Source organism: Narcine bancroftii, chromosome 5, assembly GCF_036971445.1.
Source record: "Narcine bancroftii isolate sNarBan1 chromosome 5, sNarBan1.hap1, whole genome shotgun sequence".
Lineage (NCBI taxonomy): Eukaryota > Metazoa > Chordata > Chondrichthyes > Torpediniformes > Narcinidae > Narcine > Narcine bancroftii.
In genome coordinates this window covers 69,818,260-69,842,270 of record NC_091473.1, presented here as the reverse complement: position 1 = coordinate 69,842,270, position 24,011 = coordinate 69,818,260, and the positions used below count along the sequence as shown (strand labels likewise).

At 40.9% G+C, this 24,011-nt stretch overlaps 1 protein-coding gene across 2 annotated transcripts in view; it reads right to left on the bottom strand.

Annotated features, from left to right (window-relative positions):
* Positions 1–24,011, bottom strand: part of tmco1 (transmembrane and coiled-coil domains 1) — a 49,542-nt gene that overhangs the window by 24,025 nt on the left and 1,506 nt on the right. The window contains exon 2 of one of the 2 annotated variants that reach the window (XM_069937772.1): positions 7,365–7,442. The exons of the other annotated variant lie outside the window; for it this stretch is intronic. Within the exon in view, the coding sequence (XP_069793873.1) occupies positions 7,365–7,442 (78 nt within the window). The remainder of the gene's footprint in view (positions 1–7,364; positions 7,443–24,011) is intronic. 2 annotated transcript variants of the gene reach the window in all.

Sequence of the window (24,011 nt, the reverse complement as noted above, 5' to 3'; positions counted from 1 at the left end):
AAAAGCTTTTAAAGCAAATTTCAAAAGTAACCAAACGCATAAATCTCATTAAAGTTCCATGAGCACTTCAATTTTACTTCACAGGCATCATGTAAAATAAACCTATATTGGTGAAGAGGGACAATGAAGCAGTTATTACATTTTATCTTAAGTAACTGCTGCAAATTGTCAACATGTAAGCTTTTTTGATATCTACAAGCAGAGAAAGATTGAATATGCTATCAGGCTGGCACAGAGCAAAGATTAACGAAAAAGCTAGAGAAAGTGGCCTTAGCTCTGAGACACAAGAAGTGATGAATCCATTTAAAAACTGAAGATGTATGAAAATTATATTAGAGGTTAAATATTGGGCAGAGGAAAGAAATCAATTCTATCCAAATTATTTTTGGAACACCTCCTGCTCAATAGACTTCACAGTATTTAGCATCTTACACATTTCTGACAAAGCTGAACATAAGCTCAAGGAACAGCATCTCACCTTCCAATTGCACACATTTTCAGTTCCAATGTCTAACACATCATGCTCTACCTTTCCCATTGCTGAAACCAAATGAGCAATCTTTGCTCTGCTCCAGCCAAATTCCAGAAATTGTACAGGCTGTTCTGGTGTTCTGAACATCCAATAATAGACATATAAACTAGCTCCCATAATACAGAAAGTCCAACGATTACAATGGGGTTTCATTGCTGAGAAGTATTCATAATTGTGAAAAGGTATAAAAATGTGTGGGTGAGATTCACAGATAGAGATGTGAGGGGCAGAGAAAAAAGAGAATGAGAACAGCGACTGCCACCTGGCCTTATTGATTCGGTGAGAGACTCCTTGAACACTGTCTGCTCAGTTTGAGCCAACCCGACTGTTGTGACTTTGTGGAGGGGGTAGGACAGAGGAAAAAAGTTAAAAAAAATGACAAGAATTGCCCTGTTCAACGCCAAAAAAATGCACCCCTCAGCAAATCCATTGCATCCATCCCACCAGTCTCCTAAATGCATGTTCATATGTAAAAAGATGGGCACCTGGGAAGGACTTACTATTAAATTTAAAAGTCTGACATACTTGTATGTAATTCTACAAACAGCAGAATTAGTTTCTTCTGTTTTTCTACTTTTGGCAATTGTTCTTTGAAACCAGTCTTGGGTACTTTTGATGCCATTTGAATTTAAATGTAAATATTTTAAATTTTAAATTTAGACATACAGCATGGTAACAGGCCATTTCAGCCCACAAGTCCATGCTGCCCAATTCACCCAATTAATTTTTCGAACAATGGGAGGAAACTGGAGCCCCCGGGAAAATCCGCGCAGGCATGGGGAGAACATACAAACTCCTTACAGACAGTGCAGAATTCGATCCCCATTCCCGATCGCTGGTGCTGTAAAGGCATTTCTCCAATTGCTATGCCAACCATTCTACCCATAATTACAACACTGTGAAGATTATAGTTATCATAGAATGATTTTTGTGTATTTTCCAAACTACAGACAAATTCAACTTATGGACATCTGTAAGAACGGGTAACCCAGGGATAGCGTGATAGTTTCCTCCTTCCATATCATCCCGCTCAATGGGCTGAATAGCCTATTTCTGTCTTACGGTATTTCCTTTGTGACTCGTATCTCATTTGAATTTAAGTGTTTTAACATGTAGATAGATACAATGTACACATGTCTGAAATTATTATTCTGCAGCCAAATAGATACACAAAACATACCAACTACGATAGTGTAGAGCAGGGGTTCCCAACCTTTTTGTTCCTCTGTACCACTTGGACATTTTTATAGGTTCCTGTGTACCCCTAAAAATTAAGGATTAAAAAAAAACCACATTGTGCAATCTGACTGCAGATTACACCATGTATTGTACAGTAGTGGTTATTCTCTCAGACCCAATGTACCCCCTGAAAAGTGCAAATGTACCACTCGGGGTACATGTACCTCAGATTGGGAACCCCTGGTGTAGAGGTCCATGAATTGAGTTGCGACCTGGCTTACAAGCTGTGATCATAAGTGCCCCATAGGGTCCAATGGCAGTCGTCCAAAATGACCTCCCGCACAGCAGGAAGCAGCGGGTAACGGTGGAAATGCCAACCAGTCGGAGGCCAGTGCTGCAATGATGTCACTCCTGTCATCAGAGGCAGGGAGTGAATACAAACAGAGTTGGCAGTGCAATAAATCAGTCTTCGACCTCGACTCGACTGTGCATGTGTCGTTCTTACTCCACACTTCACATAGCACACACACTACATTGGTGACCCTGGCAAGTCCAAACGGCAGTTGCACCCAAAGATAATTGATCAAGCAGCTCTCCATGCAGTCTAGCTAAAGCTGCCAACATTCTGGGCATCGCAGACACACGTCTGGTTCAAATAGCCCAAGGCCCAGTTCCACCTTCGACAGATCACCAATGACACCCGCTACTACTACGTAGTGAGCTCACTCAACCAGGACATGGCAGTGAGGGTCATCAATTTCCTACGGCAGCCTCCTGAACAAGGCAAATATGATGCCTTCAAAGAGTGATTAATCTGTATTTTTGGGCTATCACGGCACCACCGCTCTACCCGTTTGCTGCTTGTGGATGGTTTTAGGGACAGGGTCCATTCCACCCACATGAACGAGATGCCCAAGGATATCTGACTCTTGCTTGCCGGCAAAGACTTCAGCAACCCAAGGAAAGTCACAGCCTGGGTGGATGTGAGCGAAGAAAGAAAACGGCACCTCAGTGGCCACAGCAGACGGAGAGGTAAGCGGACCCCTGCTATCCAGCCATATAGCTATTATCATCAACGATGGGGTTAGGAGGCCTGTCAATGCTGCCCACCCTGTGCACTTCTGGGAAACGTCGTCAATGGCTGCGGCAGTTGGCCAATGTGACAGCCTCCTCCACATGTGGGACTCTCTTGTCGGGAACATAGTTCCTTGTGGACACCAGGGCCAAAATAAGTGTCCTCTTCCCCCCCCCCCCCCCCCACCCCCACAGCCTACGGAATGCCAAGCCAGGCAGCGAACAGCACCTCTATACAAATTTACAGCACCCACACCGTGCCCTTACAATTTGATGGCCACCGATTTAAGTGGACTTTTACTGTTGCGGCAGTAACCGCTCTTGGGAGCCGATTTCCTGTGCGCTCAGTACCTGCTGGTAGACTTAAAAGGGCAGTGTTTGGTGCACGCCAGAACTTTTCAGATAATGCCCCTGGGAGAAGCCAAACTCACTGGCCCCCACCTCGACTCTGTCATGCTGTCTGATGATGCCTACACATGCATCCTGGCGGAATTCCCCGCAATAGTGTTGCCACAATTTTCCTCTGTGGAACTGAAGCAGAGGGCAAGGCACCACATCCTCACTGAGGACCCCCCCGCTCCATCCCAGGGCACGCCGCCTTCCCCCAAAAAGCTTGCCCTTGCCAAAGAGGAATTTAAGAAAATGAAGGAGCTGGGGAAAGTGTGGCGGTCAGACAGCCCCTGGGCCTCCCCCCTGCACGAGGTTCCGAAGGCAGTAGGAGGGTGGAGGCCGTGTGGTGAATTCCGACGTCACAATGAGGCCACCATCTCGAACAGATGCCGTATGTCCCATATCCAGGACTTTACCACCAACTTACGAGGGGCACTGTGTTTCCAAAGGTCGATTTAATCAGGGGTTATCATCAAATTCCAGTGCCCGCCAAGGACATACCCAAAAACTGCCATAATCACCCTTTTCGGCCTGTTCAAATTCAGGAGGATGCTCTTTGGGCTTAAGAACGCTGCTCAGACTTTTCTACAGCTGATGGACACGGTGGGAAGGGACCTCCTATTCGTGTTCATCTACCTGCACGATATCCTTATCATCAGCTGCAACCATTCAGAGCACACAGCCCCCCTCAGACAACTATTCACCCGCCTGCAGGAGTTTGGGCTGATCAGCAACCCTGCCAAGTGTTCTATTTGGGCAGGACACACTCGACTTTCTGGGGCATCATATTGACAGGTAAATGACAAAACCATTGCCCTGCACACCGTGAAGAGGCTGCAGGATTTCACCGGTATGATCATCTTCTCCCATCGATTCATACCGGCAGCAGTTCAGATCATGCGTCTCTTTTTTGCGCTTATGTTGGGGAAAAATAAAGACATTGCCTGGGACGGGGAGGCCTCAGAAGCTTTCCAGAAGGCCAAAGATGCTCTGGCTAATGCCATCCTTCTGGTTCACCCCAGGCTGGAGGTGCTGACTGCTCTCACAGTGGACACATCCAGCACAATGGTCGGAGGCGTCCTTAAATAGCTAATCAACAGGAAATGACAGCCCCTAACCTCCTTTAACAGACACCTCCAACCACCTGATCTTAAATACAGCACCTTTGACCAGGTTCTATTGGCGCTGTACTTGGCAGTCAGCTACTTCCGATACTTTCTGGAAGGCCACAAACCACCAACCTTCATCTACTACAAAATGTCTGACCCATGGTGGGGCAGGCAGCAGAGGCACCTTTCCTACGTGTCTGAATTCACCACAGACAAACAACCCATCACCGGCAAGAACAACGTGGTGGCTGATGCACTCTCCTGTCCAGTCATCGAATCTGCCGACTCCCTATCCCACGGCACAGACTATTCAGTCCTAGCAAGGGCACAACATGACGACCTTGAGATCCTGGCGTACAGGACAGCGCTTTCCGGGCAACAGCTGGAGATGTCATCATCACCTTCAGCTCCTGTGACATATCCTTCAGCAATCATCAGCCCATCGTGCCAGCAGCATGGAGACAGAAGGTCTTCGATATGTGCACAACCTGATGCATCTGGCCATCAGAACTACGATAAAGATGGTAGCCAGAAGGTTCATCTGGCACAGGCTCTGCAAACAGGTCAGTCAGTTGTGACAGATTATGTTGTGTTTGTATTGTATATAGATATGTTTTTAGGAGATAAATTGAGGCAGGTTTTTTAGTGTAGGTCACATCCATACAAACACTTTAAAACATATCCTATTTAAAATACTGGAGCTCTGTTCATGCCAGATATGTTGGTGTCAAGAGCCTTTGCAAACGCTTTGGAGAGTGCCCAATAGACTTCACTAATGGATTATTGTTTACAATAAGGCAACAGATGAAAGAACATCAGAGCCGCAGACTGTCTGGAGTGGAACTTGCTGTCACGTACATTCAGCAGCAGCAACTGGGACTGGAACAGGACAAGCTAGAAAGCTTGTGGAAAACCCCATTTGGTCAAAGCCTTTATGGTTCATACAAGAGGAGAGGACTGGCTGTCTAATGTTTCATTTGAAATAAGAGAAACAAAAATGAACTCTGTGGTGACCTGAAAGAATGACGTTATCATCTGGAAAACCCTGATGGGGCAAGTTTCTTCGGCATGACACTGAAGTGGCTGATTAAACGGAATCAGTTGTGGGTATCTAGGAGACAACAAATCTATCTGAAAACTGACAAAAACCTTCCTGAGCAGTAACCATTTATCTTTCAAGTATCAAAGCCTGGTGAATTTTATAAATGTTAAATTCTGTGCACAGTATAAGAATTGCGTGCAACCAATGAACTTGGAGGAATGAGAAGTGAGATTGGACGGTGAACCAAAGAACTTCTCTGAACTTACTCACACATTATATACATGTGTGCTTAGAATTAGAAGGGGTTTAAATTAGGTTAGTTAAGTCAATAATGATAAGTTAAAGTGCGATTCTGTTTTCATGTTTAAAGATTATTAAAAGCAACTTTTGTTTAAGTAACCATTTGTCTTGGTGAACATTTATTGCTGCTGGGTTTTGGGGTCCTTTGGGCTTGTAACACAGTGGACCAAAACCTGCATGCTCTGCCAGGCGTCCAAGGTACTAACTCACACTAAAGCACCTCTCCAGATTTTTGAGCTAGTGCGGCATAGGTTCAGCTACGTCCATGTCGTGGGGCCGCTGCCGGTTTCTTGTGGGGCGAGATATATCCTCACCATGGTTGACCGCTCCATGAGGTGGCTGGAGGCAATCCCCAAGGCCGACACGACAACGGAGACCTGCGCCAGGGCACTATTCAATACCTGGGTGTCCAAGTTCAGATTTCCGGACATCTCACCTCCAACATGGGAGTGCAGTTTACCTTGGTGTTCTGGGAGGTGCGAGCCAAACCGTTGGGAACCCAACTCCACCATACCACAGCATATCATCCGCAGGCCAACAGGTTGGTGGAGTGATTCCACAGACACTTAAAAGCAGCCATGATGGTCCAACTGGGTGGGTGAACAGCCTTGGGTCCTTCTGGGGAAACCGAAGGAGAACCTTAATGCCTCCACAGCAGAAATGGTTTAAGGCACTCCCTTGGTAATCCTGGGGGAGTTCTTGGCCACTGTCAAGGATCCAGAAACCCGATGGTTGCACTGAAACAACTGAGGGAAAGACTGGGGACCCTAGTCTCTCCACAGCCCCCGCCGCACAGCGAACCCAAATCTTTCATCCTCAAGGACTTGCACACCTGTGAATATGTTGCGAGGGGAGCGCACCGGGCACTCCTCCAACAGCCATACAAGGGGCTGTACAGCATCATCAGAGATAATGGGTCAAAGTGTGTATTGGACATTGCCGGAAAAGAGGAAAGCTTCACCCTTGACTGCCTGAAACCAGCCCACGTAGACATTAGCCAGCCAGTCGAGACTCAGCCCCTGCGATGCAGAGCTACGCCGCCCAAAGCGACAGCTGACACGCCAATCACCGGTTATGGGGTGAGGCCATGTAGCGGCCCATGAACCGAGTCGTGACTCAGCTCACAAAATGGCCAGCGCGGCAAACATGAGACTCCCCCCAGGGACCAATAGCCATCGTTCCACGAAACCTCCCGCACAGCAGGAAACAGCGGGAAAGCCGGCCAGTCAGAGGCTGGCTCTGTGATGACGTCTTACGTCTCTACCTGTTCATCAGAGGCAGGGAGTGAACATAAACAGAGCTGGCAGTGCAATAAATCAGTCTTTGACCTTGACTCAACTATGTGTGTGTCATACTTACTCCACAGTTCACGTAGCGCACATGCTATAATAGCATACATTAGATTACCTCAAGACAAAAATAAATATTAAGAGTGGATAAATAAATATTCAATGTTACAGTTAGTGCAAGGAAAAAAAGTGGTGTTTCAATAATGCAAAAAGATCTTTTTAGTTTTCTCGGAATAGTTTATGGTGAGGGTAATGGGGGAGTTTCAAGAGCATGACAGCAGTTGGATGTACCACTTTCCAATTATTTGAAATTAACAAGCCTTCACCATCACTAATATCTGAATCACACACACACACACACACACACACACACACACACACACACACACACACACACATCTGCTGAGTATTTCCAGCATGTTCCATTTTTATTTCTGTTTAATACTTACACTTCTTGCTCTGTTTTTCCACTTCAGCCTTTAGACGTTTGTATTTATCAGTTCTGTACACCAGTACCCATGTGATACCTATGAATATAAAAATAAACAAAATTTTCCATCTCTATAGGGTACAACAAACGCAGTACAAGAACAGATCACTTTTGAACATTTGCTGGCATAGCACTCATCCACGCAGCATTCTGTTCATCACTGACGGCCAATCAGAGAAACACCCATTTATCCCAACTGTCTTCTAAAGGTAATTCAATCCTCCATACATGCTGGTACATTAAGCCAACTTGATACATCCTTATCTTATGAATTAGCCATAAGTGCTGTCATTAGTAAGGGATTGCTTAAGGTGGTATGTGAGTGGTGGGGGGGGGGGGGGGGGAAGGAAAGTTTGCTATAGACCAAATAGTTACTTTGGAGTTATGAAACTGTGCACATATTGAGTCAATTAGGTATGATTTAAAGTGGTTTTCAAACTTTTTCTTTCCACTCAGATACCACCTTAAGCAATACCTACTAATCACGGAGCTTTGATGGCATAAGAATGGAATGCCAGTTTTTATTTTGGGGCGGGTGGGGAAATGCGGCTGGGACTTGAGGAACTGAGTTACTGTGAAATTTAAAACCCGTTTGGACATTATTCCCTGCAGCATAGAAGAATGAGGGGAGATTTAATAGAGGTGTACAAAATTATAATGGGCTTTTTCCACTGAGATACAAACTCGAGTAAATGGGTTAAAGTTGAAAGGGGAGAAGTTTAGGGGGAACATTAGAGGAAATTTATTTACACAGAGCATGTTTTCTATGCTGTAATGTTCTAAGTTTACATCTCTCACAAGGACAAATTTTCATCATGTGTTACAAATATTTAAATATTTGTGTATTTAAGGAATTGTTGCAATTTTGATGTATTTTCTTCTCCAAATTTTAACTGGCACTTTTCTAATGTCTCCACAGATGCACAACTTTAAGCATGAAACTGAACACAAATTGTCAAGCTCTTCAAGTTTATTTTCACATGCATCAAAATATAACAGTTGTTTTGCTAGCAGACCAGTGGACATCTCATACATGGTACAAGGCACCATGCAAAATCAGTTACAGAGAGAAAGAGATTATTCTCTTGCTCCTCCTGCTCCTCAGAGATCCTCTCCAATCTGTACACAGCTACAAATCAAGAATGATTTAATCTTTCAAAACATAGTACAACACATGCCATTCACCCCATCAAGGTTGTATCCTCTTTTGTGGGGCCCGCTGCTTAACTTGCTGCAATTTCCTCAAATTTCTCAATATTTTTCTAACATTTGTTGAAAGTCCTTTTTGAAAACTACGACTGAATTATTGCCACCACTCACAGGTGATGGCAACAATCTTAACCACTCTTCCTTCAAAATATTTATATTTTTAATGTCACTATCGACTCTGTCACCAACATTTTATGTCTGTGTCCTCTGTATATCACTCCTTCAGACATCAAATGGAAATGATCTCCTATTTGGTTGCTAAAGTTGAATTATTTAGGATCATGGTTTTAAGCTATGGGAGAAGTTTTTAAAAACAAAATATGTGGAAAAATATTTTATTTACTAGAATACTTTCAAGGTATTAAAATGCCAAAAAAATCCTCCACGTTCATTGATCCATGGAAAGCAACTCCAGCTTTTCCACTAGCTAATCTTTTCTTGCTAAGTAAATCAAAGATGCCTCTATCTCAAAACCATTTAATAGCCCTGACTTTGGGTAACAGAATCTTGGCGACCTGGTACCAACATGGTATCAGGTGCATTGAAGATTGTTATGATCAACAGGGGCAGTTTATATCTTTTGAGGGACTTTAAAAATAAACATAATTTACCCAACAACACATTCTTCTGCTATCTCAATTGTGATCTTTTATGAGGGAAAAGTGGGGACTATTAATGGTCCTACCAATGTGCTCAGACATGGAAATTCTAATTTGAAAGGGGAATGCAGTTCTCTTTATCTCAATATATATGCTCTGATCTAAGATCAAAGATTGAGGGAGAGATGGGAATTAGATTTTGGCATTGCCATCGATCCACAATGCTAGATAGTATTGACTACCTTACATCTCACTCCTCAAAAGATGCATAAAAATAAACCAGAATTTTCTGATAGGTGTTTTAGGTGTGGTATAGATGTTGGTACCTTTTTACATTCCACCTGGTTATGCACAAAATTAAGACCCTTTTGGATAGAATTGGGGGAAGTATTGACAAAAATTGTGGGGGTGAACTTCCCTCTAGACCTGGAATTATTTATTCTGGGGAATTTATCAATTATAAAATCATCTTCTCCAGAAGTAAATCAAGACTGTGCTGTCAATAGCCAGGAAATGCTTAGTGGTTGTTAGCTGTGATCTTTAAATGAAGCATGACCAGAGGAAGAGGAACATGGAACACAAGTGCTATAATAGAGACTGGAGTAATTAATGTGGAAAAAGTTGCGGCTTAAAAAAAGAGGAGACCCACAAGAAGTGGGAAAAGCTGGAGAGACAACGCGAGCCACAGGAGAGGAAACTGGGATCCCAATTACAAGTTTGGCATATCGACCCTTCCTTGCTTACTTAGTAATGAAAGTAAAGTTAATAATGATTGGCAGCTACCAGCCTGTCTGTGCAGACTGAAATTAAACTTTTCTCAAGGAGTTAGAGAAGCTAACCCTGCTAATTTATTTGGATGAGCAGCATATTAAACCAGAAGTGCAAATCAATTATGATTAATCGTGAAATAAAATGCAACATTTAATAATAAATGGCTAAAATTTAAATAAGAAACAGACCAGCACCAAATACAGAATGTGAAACTGATTTAGCATTTCGGATTAAAGATATATTTACTATTAAAATGGTAGCGCAGTGGAAAAGGCTAATAATTCTGCTAATAACACTGACTGCAGTAAAAGCTTGAAGGACAACATCACTGGCTACATCACACCAACTGAAGGAAAACAGCCCACCTAAGATATTGACTTTTTATTATAACAGTCGGAGAAACTAACAAGGCCAATTACAACAAGAGAACTTTTATCAAGATCTTTTATTGTTATGACCTTTTGTTGCCTTGACACTTCAACTGAATCCTGAAGTCATGACAGGAGGAAATTTTGGTGACAGCATGACACCTTTGTAAATGTGTCTTACTTATATGTTGATAATATGAATGCTTATAGCTCTTGAATCTATTCTTACATTCTAACCAACTCAATGGGAGATATCCCCTCAAGACTCACACCCTACCCCAACAGGAAGTGTTAGAATTAATTTTTGAAACTAAACAGATTACAGGGATTAAAAGATATAAACATGTGGAGGACATGTTTTATTAAATGATGCCCACAGTTACATTACCACACCAAAGCTGGGAGAACATTGATGTAAAACTTTTCACCATATACAATGACCCTGATTATATTTTTTGACACAAGACATAGGCTGACTACTGATTGGAAGGCATCATATGCTTCCCTCTATGCATAACGTACAGAAGCTATACCAATACCCTGGTTGGCCAGAGTTAACTGGGATCAGGACAAAGAGAAATATCTCTAAGATGGAGCAGGTTTTTATGATTTTGTTGCTCTTTGAAGGTACAAAAAAAGCATCCAAAGAGCTAGTTCACCGACTCAGAAGCTGGGGCTATTGGCTAATGAAACCGTTAAGGGGCTCCAAGCTGCTGGGAAGGTGGTGTCAGCAGAGATGGTTGCCATCTGTACAGTGACAATCAGAACTGAATAGACCCTTATTATTCTGGCTGGTCATGAGGAGACCTATAAGATTATAGGTCAAGGCTACTGTACAATATCACCCACATGTAAAAAGAGAGATACACAACTCAAGTAATTGATTGGAGATCATGATAAAATGTACGAAATTCATCACTAATATCCTGTGGTTTGCAAGTTATCCCTGAATTTCTCCTAATGCATTAATCATTCTGGAAGCTTGCTCAGTTTTCAACTGCCAAGCTAAAACCTTATGAGCTCTTTCACCCAACTCATAATAATGCTGTTTCGATCGTTGAACAATTTTTTCATAAGTATAAGTTTGCATAGTATTATATCGAACCTTCAATTTATTGTCAATTTATTTATTGTCCTCTGTTGAATTTTCCTGAAATTTCTTTTCTAATACTGCAATTTCTTTTTCTAAATTCTGACTTTCTGCCATGTATTGCTTCTTATAACTGTATAACTGATAATCTGGCCCCGCAGAAATGCTTTTAAAGTATCCCATAAAGTAAACTTACTCTGAACTGAACCTTCATTTGTTTCTAAAAAGAAACTAATTTGATCTCTTACAAACTTAATAAATTTGGGTTTTTGTAACAACATTTCATTAAATCTCCAATGATAATTAATTTCTGCCACTTCAACAGCACTACATTAACAATAATGAATAATCAGACAAAATCCTACTCTTATATTCAGCCTGCTCAATTCTACCCTGCAAATGTGCTGATACCAAAAAGAAACCTATTCTTGAAAACGAATCACAACGAGCAGAATAAAATGAAAAATCTTTTACAGTCGGATTCATCCATCTCCACATTTCCACTAAATTTAACTCCCCCATTAACTCAATTATTCTTTTCACCATTTTAGTTTTCTTCACAATTTTTGGAGATTTATGCAACAATGGATCCAAGCAACAGTTAAAGTCCCCTCCTACTATAATATTCTCATTTGATTCATTCAAATACAAAAATGCACCAGTAACAAATTCTACATCATCTTCATTCGGTGCATACAGATTCATCAAGGTCCAAGCTTCTGAAAATATTTTACAATTAATCTTCAAGACTCTATCTGCATTAGCAGAGAAAGACTCCAAAATAAAAGGCACTTTTTTATGTATCAAAATTGCTACTCTTCGAACTTTTGAGTTAAAAGAAGATGCTATCACATGCCCAACTCAATTTCAACTTCAGATGTTCTTTCTCAGTCAGATGAGTCTCTTGTAAAAATGCAATGTCCACCTTCATTTTCTTGATATCATCCAACACACGTTTCCTTTTTATCAGATAGTTAAGCACTAACATTAAATGTCACAAAATTCAAATTACTCATTATCCCTTCAAAATGGCACCCAACACAACAAACCCTTACACAAAATATTAGCTTCTTAAAAAAAACCCTAAAACTACCAATATATAAAATTATATTTAAAAAAAACAAATAAAAGAAAGCCCCTATATATGAAAAATAAAAATAAACAAAACCCAACAAAAAAAAAACACTTAAGTGATACCCCCCTTTATTAATCAGGTGTGGTCAAAACCATTAAAACCACTAGTGGCAGATGACTTCGGAAGATTCAAAGTCGTCCACCTCCACCCCCCCCCCCCCACTGATAGACCAGTAACAAAAAAAAACTTTTCCATATTCAGAAATGAATCCCACAGTTTCCATGGCACCAGCAACTAGATCATCATCTCCAAAGGTCCCTGATTCTGACCAGCCTTCTGCACTTCCAGAAGTAAAATGATCTCAAGGTCTTGATACCGCAAACATCGGATAAGAACCGCTCGTGGAGGTTTGTCTGGAAAAGGTTTGCGCCTTATCACCCTATGCACTCTGTCAACTCTAACCCTTCTGGAAACGCATCCTCTCCCAACGTCTCAGGTATCCATTTCCAGAAAAACCTCACTGGATCCGTTCCTTCCATATCCTCCGGCAATCCTACCATCTTAACGTTATTGCACCGACTCTGATTTTCCAATGAATCAATTTTCTTCATAAATTCTCACTTTTGTACATCCAGCCTGTAATACAGTATTCCACATAGTCCATCCTTTCCGTATATATTTCCACTTTGTCATTGCAATCACGAAACGCCCGCTTAATTTCTTTAAATTTATCTTGCACCGTGTCTACCACTCTTAGACATTTATTTAAATCTTTTTTAATTGTAGACACTTCTTCATAAACATTGGCCATTTTCATTCTCAATTTGGTCAGTTGAGTCTTATTATCCATAAATCCTTGCATAACCTGTATTGCCATATTATCCATTCTAAGCACGAAATCTTCAGATAAAGATTCAGTAGCATCCCCTTCCATAGTTAAGGCTTTTAAAATTTGTAAAGGAGGGGATTTAAATCTCTGAGGCCAACCTTCAATAATTCTTGCAGCTTGCAGTATTCCTTCTTCTTCTTCCTCCATCATTGTCAGTGTTTCTTCTTCCTCTTCTTGTTCCATGGCAATCACCTCTGCCCATGCCACTTGGCTGCAGGTCTGAACACCCCACCTCCCCCAGACCGGGCTGATAAGAGGCTGGTCATTCCCACAGCCTGGGCCCGGTTAGGGCCTGGAGGTGTAGATCCTCCGACCCTGCACCAGCAGTTGCCACGCCGCCAGATGCACCGTGCTCGCAGTCACGTACGCAAACAGAGCGCTCACTCCTGCGTTCCCCAACCTCCTCTCGCACTCGCATCCCCCCTCTCCGAATCAGGACTCACCGCACCGGCGCCATCTTGCGTTTCCGAACACAAGGAGGGCTCCGGTGTAACAGAAAACCTGGCCTAAGTGATCCTCTGCGACTTCGGGCTTCAGCAATTGAGACTTGTGGATCCTTCTGAAAGTTAGGCCTCAGTTCTTCCGCACTTTCAGCTCTTTTAAAATGTAATTTCTTCTCAGGTTGGGCTTTTAATTTCTTCATTATTGCTGTGCTTAACTCTTAAACTTTATCAGAAAAAGTTTTACATGTTTTAAATGTCTCTATTTTTCGGGCATTAATTATTCAGCTGGGGAGAGGTGGTTTCACATGTCTTCTTCCTATGCCATCTTGCCACGTCCCCCCTCCTGTTGCTTTTTCATTACTTTCTTTTTCTTTCTATCTTTTTTATTGGCTTTTATAACACAGTTCAATGAAGAAAAGGGAACAAAACTGAAAATACAATATTACATATGTATACAAATCAAGATAAAACTTCAAACAGTATAAATACAGTCCACCCTCTATTGTTATATAAATATATGTAAAAAGCCACCTTATCTACTACATTAAAAAAGAAAACTAACCAAAAAACATTTGATCAGTTTAACCTGAGGGTTACATATATTTTTGTACATTTTGATTCATACCATGAATCTCATCTGGATGAGTGAGTACATCTAATCACTCTCATCCTCCCACCCTCCCCACCCACAACTGCTGTACCAGAGCCAGGAGAACGGTCCCATTCTTAATTTCTCTGCGCTGGCGCTGGCACAGCGTTTCAGGTGCGTGGGGGATTATGGATAGTGACGACGGCCATTGAGCTGCCACTACTGGACCAACTGAAAGCGCTGCGACACTGGACAGGTGTCAGTATAGGTGATTCGGAGGCACATAAAGAGCGGAATGTGACGGGATACACAGAAGTTGAGCTAGGGTCGTGTCAGGTCATGTTTGGCATAAAACTCCATCTTTGATGAGCAGATGTCATCTACCAAGTGCCAGTTTTTGGAGGTTGCCAGCTTTCAGAGGTTGCCAGTTTTCAGAATTCCAGATAAAAGGTTAGGTACCTGTATTAAAAAACATGCAAGCCATCTTATCTTTGGACATGTGAACACGATGCACCACTTTGAATTGGATTAATTAATGTCGGGCACATATTGAAGATGTATTCATCGTTTAAGAATCTTATCTCATAAATCCTCCGATAAGGCTCTTGCAAATTCCAATTCCCAAGCCTTTTTAATCTTATCATGAAGACTGGATATAATTGTAATAATCTATCATATACAATTCCAATTAATCCTTTCTGAGAAGGCTTCAACTGAAAAATGTTATCAACTAGATCTGGTGGATATACAAATGGAAAATCCAGTAATATGGTATTTAAGAAATTTCTAATCTGTAAATACCTAAAAAAAATTTGATAAGTCATATTTATTTGCCAGCTGTTCAAAAGAAATTAAACAACGTTCCTTGAATAAATTTGCAAAATAAATAATATCTTTTATTTTCCATATAGAGAAGGATTGATCAATTATTGATGGTCAAAAAAGAGATAGCACTAGATAAAGTTTTTTTAAATTAAAAAATTTCTTAAATTGGAACCAGATTCACAATACATGTTTGAGTACTGAATTAGATGTATCCCTATTGATCTTGGAAAAACTAAATGGAAGGGAGGCACTCAATAAAGAGACCACTGAATCCTGCTGTATCGACTTCAATTCTAAATCTGTCCATAATGCACAATCCAATTTGTCAGAATAAAATATCCAAAAAGTTAGATAATGCATATTAACAGCCCAATAATAAAACTAAAATTAGGTAGGGCCATCTTTTCTCATTTTTTAATAAATGAAATTTACCAATTCTAGAGTTTTTGTTCTTCCAAATAAAGGGAAAAATTTTGAGTCAATATTATCAAAAAAAGACCAAGATGAAAACTGGAATCACTTAAAATAGGTAATAATATCATTTTAACTTCATTAACACAATCTATTAAAGTTAAATATAAAGGAGACCATCTAGAAAAAGACAATCTCACATACTTGAATGGAGGAGAAAAATATAAAGATTTATGTAAACATTATATAAATCTTTGAAAAAACAAAGGATTCTGTTGACACCATGGTTTAAGTGAAAAAAACACAAATGCTGGAGAAACTCAGCAGGTCAAACAGTGCCCTTATATAGCAAGGGTGAAGATACATCACCAACGTTTCGGGCTGGAGCCCTTCATCAATTATTTGTCCACATAAAAAAACTTTAAGTGCAACCCAAACTACAAGATCGGACATTCCTTTATTAAAATTTGTCTGAAAAAAAAAAGAAATCTGTTCTTTAATAAAGCTAATCAATTTCTCATCCTGATGCAAAGTGGAATTTAACTGCAGAAATGACACCGGAGATTTCAACAGAAAGCTTTAAAGGTGCATGATCAGAAACAATGATTGCGTTGTATTCACATTTCCCTATCGAAGGCACCAGTCGTGTATCAATAAAAAAAATCTAGAGTATTTATGGTACACGAGAAAAGAAAGAAAATTCTTTTTCCTTCGGGTGTAAAAATCTCCATATATCAACTAAACCATAATCCAGCAAGAAATAGTTAATATAACTAGCTGATTTATTTGGAAGCACCTGAATGGCTGAGAACCTGTCAATCAAAGAATTTAAGCAACAGTTGAAAATTCCACCCATAATCAGCACGTATTCATTCAAATTAGGTGGAGAATTAAAAACTTTTGAAAAAATTCAAGACAATTGATATTAGGAACATACATATTAACCATTACCACCTTATTTCCCAATGAACCAGTGACTATTAAAAATCTTCTAGCTACATCAGATATTGTATTAAAATGTACAAGTGGAACCTTGGGATCAGTAAAAATCAAGACACCTCCAACTTTAGCATGAGAAAGGGAGTGGAATTGTAAACCCTTCAAATTTAAAAAAAACAATATTCATCCTCTTTACAAATGTACATTTCCTACACAAAGATAATATCGGCCTGAAATCTTTTAAACATATTAAGTATCTTTTTGCATTTAATAGGGTGATTAAAGCCATTCAAATTTCAAGAAATAAAATTATTTGTATTTATACCCATATTCATTTAAGATTAATTAAATTAAAAATGAAAGCTAGTCGCACATATACATGCACACTCCAGAGAGGGTGATATAGCATGAACTGTAACAGAGTAACAAGTGATAAGTTGCACAACCACACAAAGCTGCTCAGGAAAAAGCTAACACTAAGCCCACCCCAATCCCCCCAACCCAAAAACTATCCTACCTAAAGCTTCTGTATTGAGAAGGCTGTAGCTGTCACATGATAGCACTGGCCTCTACCTAGTCAGAGGACAGACCAGCTGCCAATCAAGGTTTGGTTCCACCCCAACCATTAGTGCACACCTTGTCGTTTGTCCCATGTAAATTATCTGGGCTGGACTCTCCAGTCTGCATGTACTGGCCACGGCCATTGTAATTGGATTACCCTCCAGGCACCAAACCATTGGCGGTTGTAATTGGATTAACCCTCCTGGCACTGAGCCATTGACCCCCTAATGGCCTGGTTCTAGTAAGGTGCCATGTGTTCTTTGTTCTCTCTCTTTGCCACCTTGGGACCACCCTGCTTCACTCTAGGCCTAGATACATGGAAGAGCGCTGGAGGAACCTGGCAAGATGTGCACTGTTTAAAGGGGTTGGGAGCATTTAATTAGTGTCCCTTGCAGCATAGAGTCATGTCTACACTGAGTCAAAGGGTGATGGGGCATCGTAGAGATTTTTTTTCCTTGTAGCAGTTTGGGTGTGCGTGTTTGCATGTATCACTTGCCTTCTGTAAGTAAAGTCCTTCACTACAAAAACCTACCAAATTTGTTTTCTCACTCACAACAGCTACACATCCCTTAACCACCATCTCCAGCTCCAAACAGGAATTACAAAGTTATGTTTGTTCCCACTTGTTATAGACACAACAAACTGAATTCTATGTAACAAGCCATCAGAGCAAGGTTAGCGGTCTAGAAATTACAAGGTTGAGAAAGAAATGAGCACCATTTTACAAACCCAGTACAATATCAATAGGAAAAATAACCAAAGGTAACAACCTATAAAATTAAACTATATATGTAAATAAAAAAGGGAGAAATCCCCTATTACTTTTTACTTAAACAAAAGAATATAGAAAGAGGAAAAAAAAACAAAAAAAGGAATTAATCCAAAAATACCATCAGCGATGAAATCTCATAACCAGTAAACGGTTCATGTAGGTTGCTGAGGAGATGCACCTTCTTCCAGAACCATTTAGGGGGATAATTCTTAGGGGAAATTTTCAGCCATGCAGAGAAATGAAGAGAAGGGTGAAGTTGTTTTTGATAGAGTTTAGAAATGACTCCTTTAAATTTCATTTTTTCTGCCAAGATTTTGGGAGCGTAATCTTCCACAATGTGAATAGAGATCTCACGAAATTTCAGCATACCTCGTCTTTGAGCTTCTCTGATTATGGTTTCCTTTGTTTGAAAATTGTGGAGGTAGAGAATAACAGGTCAAGGTTTAACTTCGGGTGGGGGTTTTGACCTCAGAGGATGATGTGCCTGATCCAAAATTAGAAGTTTACTCAAAACTCCTTTAAACAATTCAAACAGCAAGTCTATAAATAATTTAATTGAGTCAGAGTCTTCAAGGAAGACCAAAAATATTAAATTCTTTCTCTGGTTTCTGTTATCTAGGTCAATAGGTTTGTGCTTATATTTTTGCAAGTCAGCTAGTCTGTCGAAACTGTTATTTTAAATATGCTCCAACTGATCTTGATATTTCGTTGAAAGCATGTAATATTGTTTTTCTAAATCTTCGTCCTTGAAATTTTGCAATTTTCTAATCCAGTGCTGTGTTACACAAATTCAAATTATCAATCTTAGCTTCGAATCTTGTGAGAATTTCTTCAACTGATTTTGAAGCTTCTGATTTGGAACCTTTTCTTCCATTTTTCCCTTGTATTGGTTCAGGAACAGTCCTTCCACTTTGCAAGACTGTCGCCCCTTTCACACTTGCATGCCAGTAAATTGGCTGTTCAGTGTCCTGGGATAGGAATAGGGGTTTGTCCTTTCACAATAGACCACTCCTAACTGGGACACTTGCAAGGGTTATGGGCCGAATGAGGGACAGTGGGAGAAATTGTTCGGCATGGACTAGAAGGGCCGAACTGGCCTGTTTCTGTGCTGTAAATGGTTATATGGTTTATCCCCGGCATCTGCATTGAGATCAGGCAAGTGTGAAGCAGGCAATTGCATTGCAGGCACTTCCTATTAAAGGTAGATCAGACCAGATGCCGTGGATTGTACTGGGGTCGAGGCCGGCAAATCCCGGCGTGTGATCATGTCATTTGAAGTGTCGGCATTGAGCAGATTTTGCTTTCACACTTGCCACTTTAAAGGTCAATTTGCTTTCGATTCCTGGAATCACTGGCAAGTGTGAAAAGGGCTTGTCGTTTCGAGGGAAATTTTAAAAAATTCCCAGAAAGAACAGCTTTTACAGATTAAAATAGCTGTTAGGTCTTGAGAGAAAGGTTATTTGTTCAGGACCCACAGCAAAAACGTGATACCCCATCGGCCACCAGCTGGAGTCTCTTTTCTATTTTCTTTTTTTTTATCCTGTCTGTCCCCTTTTCTTTCAAATCTGGGGAAGGGGCACTGGGAGAAGAGGGACTCTCCTTTTTTTGGACCTTATGAATGTTTTTCTATGATTTTATACTCAATGTATTATTGTTATTATATTAATTGAGTCCTTTATATTTTCTTAAAATTTAAATAAAATATACAAAAAAAATCTTCTCTTGCAAAGTCAATCTTACTTTCATTTTAGTTAAGGGTTTTGAAATGGCTAAAGCCAATGTGGATCCCAGATTCTGCCATGGGTGTGTCAGGGAATTCTCAAATGGGTGGATGGATATTAGCAGAGGTGGTACTCTCCTTTTGTTTTTACTGAATTTGCATACAATCCCAAAGACACAAGACAAATCCACATTCTTCATTTGAGCCATCCTGGACTGTGGATTCCCATCAATCAGTGCATATCATATCGCTTCAAATATGTTTTAAGAGCAAACTTGATACATTTCAGCTATCTCACATTGTGCGGTTGCCATGACTGAGCTGAGAAGGGTGTCCATTTTAGGCATCTAGTTTCACGAATGCAAATGATGAAGCCCAGTATAACCATTGCTCAAATGCTGGGAATCCTAGCCTAGAAAGGACACAGACCTTGATGTATTTAAACTGCCAATGGATTTGAAGAAGAACCTTGCCTAGATAGCATCATTGGTACCAATGGCTGCTGTGTGTAGTTCATGTCTCTGAAGCATGAAGGAGGACTGGGATCACTGTGCAGATGATTATTTTTATTTGTCAAGGTCCTGATCTGCAAATAGTCTTTCTTAAACTCTAAAGGTTGTGCTGTTGAATTGGTGACAATAACAAATGTCCCCATGCATGTTCTTCAATGAGGATTAGAGCAATGATACAGCCTGGTTAGAACCCAGACTGCCAATTGGTTAGAATCACAACTTCATGCCATCCTATAGCAGAAGTAAAATATATATGAATTTCTGAGGGTAGTCAACTTTAAGATGAATTATTTAGTTTCTCTCACACATTTCTATTTCCAGTCAGCACAGAGAAGGACATGCAGACTTTAGAAAATGTTCAGAATGGCATTAGAATAGTTCCAGGGATAATATATTACAGATGCCTAACCTTTTATCCAGAATTCCAAAAACCGGCATTTTCTTTGGTAGATGATATTAAAAATAAGTAACATTAATTTCCCATAATAAATATTCCGTTTTCAGAGGGAGGTCCCCACAAGTCCCCATCATTTCCTTCCCTGGCCCCCGTGGGCACCCTCTCTTAATTTTTGTGGAAAGTGAACTCTCAGGTCTGAGCACCTGGTGAAAGAGAAGCAGGCGGAGGCTGGCTCAATGCGGTTCCAGCTGCATGGGGGAGTATGGGTGATGAAAACAGCCAATGCTCCTGCATTGAGCCATCGCCACGATCCGGTGCAGCACTCCATAAACTCCATAAACTCTGGGCTCAGCAGCACTGCTGCATCGGGAGTTAGATGGGGGCAAGCGACGGATGAGGCTTGAGGGCCAGCCTGATGAGCTGGTTGAGTGCTGGAAAGCCACCGGCGCTTGGCACCACTGTTCTGACAGCCCGTTCCTCCTGCAGCTCATGTACGGCCTTCTGCCTCACTTGGCTGCTGGCAACCAATGCTGACCACCTTTTTGGCTGAGCTTCCAGGCTACTCCGTCGCCTCTGCCTGACCAACATGCCGGTCGAGAGCCTCCTGTATTGTATGGCGCTCCTGTTGTGCCCTCCTCTACAACGGAGACAGGACATAGACTGGGAGTTTGAGCACCTTTGCTCTGTTTGCTGCAATAACAGGGACCTCCCAGTGGTCAACTATTTTAACTCCACACACCATTCCCACTGAAACATGTCTACCCATGGCCCCATGCAATGCAAACTGAGGCTACCTGCAAATTGGAGGAACAATGGCTAATATTCCTTCGGGGCACTCTCCCTCCATATGGTATCATTATCGACTAGTCCTGTTTCCATTAAATCCCTCCCAAATGCTTCTCTTCTTTTTTTCTGTCTCCTTTCTTCCTGCTCCCTAACCCCTTCCCCACTATTCAGTGGACTACCCCTTTCCTCTATCACTTTTCAGTTTTTTTTTTCTTTTCTTTCCCCCACCCATATCCACACATGACATCTTTTCTGTCAGCCAGTAGAACCATGGCACATTACAGCACAGACACAGGCCCCTTTGGCCCTTCTAGTCTCCATCCCACTGACCAGTACACTGCCCTCCATACCTCTCCCATCCATGTATCTGTCCAAATTCTTCTTAAATATTAAAATTGAACCCACATTCACCACTTCAGCTGGCAGCTCATTCCATACTCCCACTATTCTGTGTGAGGTTCCCCCTCATGTTCCCCCTATACTTTCCCCCTTTTACCCTTAACCCATGTCCTCTGGTTTGTAACTCACTTACCCTCAGTGGAAAAGCCCATTTACTCTGTCTATCCCCCTCACAATTTTAAATACCACCATCATACCCTCTTCACCCCCCCCCCCCCCCCCAAATCTCCTATGCTCCAGGGAATAACGTTTTAACCTGTTTAACCTTTCCCTGCAACTCAGTTCCTGAAGTTCAGGACAACATCCTAATAAATCTTCTCTGCACTCTTTCTATCTTATTGATATGTTTGCTGTAGTTAGGTGAACAAAACTGCACATAATATTCCAAATTTGGTGTCATAGAACTTTACCATAACATCTCAACTCCTGTACTCAATACTTTGATCAATGAAGGCCAATTGCCAAAAGCTCTCTTTACCACTCTATCTACCTGGGCCGCCACTTTCAGGGAATTATGTATTCCCAGATCCCTCTGTCCTATTCCACTCCTCAGTGCCCTACCATTTACCATGCATGTCCACCCTTGGTTTGTTCTTCCAAATTGCAACACCTCACTCTTGTCTGTGCATTAAATTCAACCTGCCATTTTTCAGCCCATTTTTCCAGCTGATCCAGATCCCTCTGCAAACCTTTGGAAACCTTCTTCACTGTCCACAACACCTCTAATTTTAGCGTCATCTGCAAACTTGCTGATCCAATTTACATATTCATCCAGATCATTGACATAGATTGACATTGACAACAGCTAATGTCCCAGCACCTATCCCTGAGGCACACCACTAGTCACAGGACTCCAGTCTGAGAACCAGTCATCCACCACTCCTCTCTGGCTTCTTTCATCCAGCCATTATTGAATCCAGTTCACTACTTCACCATGAATAATGAGTGTCTGAACCTTCCTGCCTAACCACCCATGAAGGACCTTGTGAAAGGCCTTACTAAAGTCCATGTAGACAACATCTACAACCTTTCCTTCGTCAATCTTCCTGGTAACCTCCTCAAAAAACTCTACAAAGCCCTGGTGACTATCCCTAATCAGTTCCTGGCCATCCAAATAATTGTATATCCAATCTCTCCTCCCCTTACCCCTTTCTCCCTCCTCTCCCTACCTTTTTATTCAGGGGCCCGCCTGTGTTTTGCTCTTACCTTGAAAAGACCTCAGTTCCTGAAACATTGGTTACTTTTACTTCCTATAGATCAGCCACTCAACAGAGACCACAGCACATTTAAGTAATAGCCTGGCTTTCTTTTCACCTCCTGAAACATTTTTAAAGATATTTTTATATAGTTGGTAGGAGAGAAGACGACCCATAAGCTTTGAGCAGAGTGCTCGGGTGGGGCATAGCCGAAAAAAGGATGAGAATGGCTGCTCTAGATGCTGCGTGACCAACCAGATTTCTTCAGCACTTTTATATATTGCACTACAACCCCAGTGACTTCAGTCTTTCCTGTTTAACACTCATAATCCCTGTTTTTGCATTGGCATTAAAAACAAATACAAAAAAACTTCATAAAGACACAAATAAATATTTTTGCCCGATTGTCAACACATTATGCAAACAATGGGAATTGGTTTCAAGTAAAACATAATCCAAATTATTTAATGTTTTTAAAATACTAGTTCCTAGACTTTCCCAATTATATTCCCAATTCTGGTACCATACATATCTCTGCCATGGAACACAAAGTTTTTCCTCCAAAATATTATAGAAGTAACAATATTCCACTCATCTACTCCATGTAATCACACATTTGAGATAGCAAGGGTGTGAATTTATGCTCTATATTGAAAGTTCCCCCACTTAAAAATAATAGTATACAATTCACATTAAACAATGTTGCTGAAAAGTACATTTATATTCCTACTATGACAACTGAAGTAAACTTAAAACACAAATGTGAATAACCAAGCCTGACTAAGCCAAGAGACTACCACTACACCAGGCCACAAGTTACTACCACATGACGTATGACCTTGTCTTAATGCTGGGACTTTTATTTTCAGGAAGACTGTGTTTCAACTTACCATCGAGAATCTTGAATCCATAAATTGTATTGATATTCATTGCGTAGTTCTAAGTACTGTCCACTCTCATCATTAGAATGAAAATTAAGGAGGGAATTTGAAAATTCTTACGTAGATATGAAAAAAATCTAGTGACAATATTGGAGTTATAATGACCTTTCAATT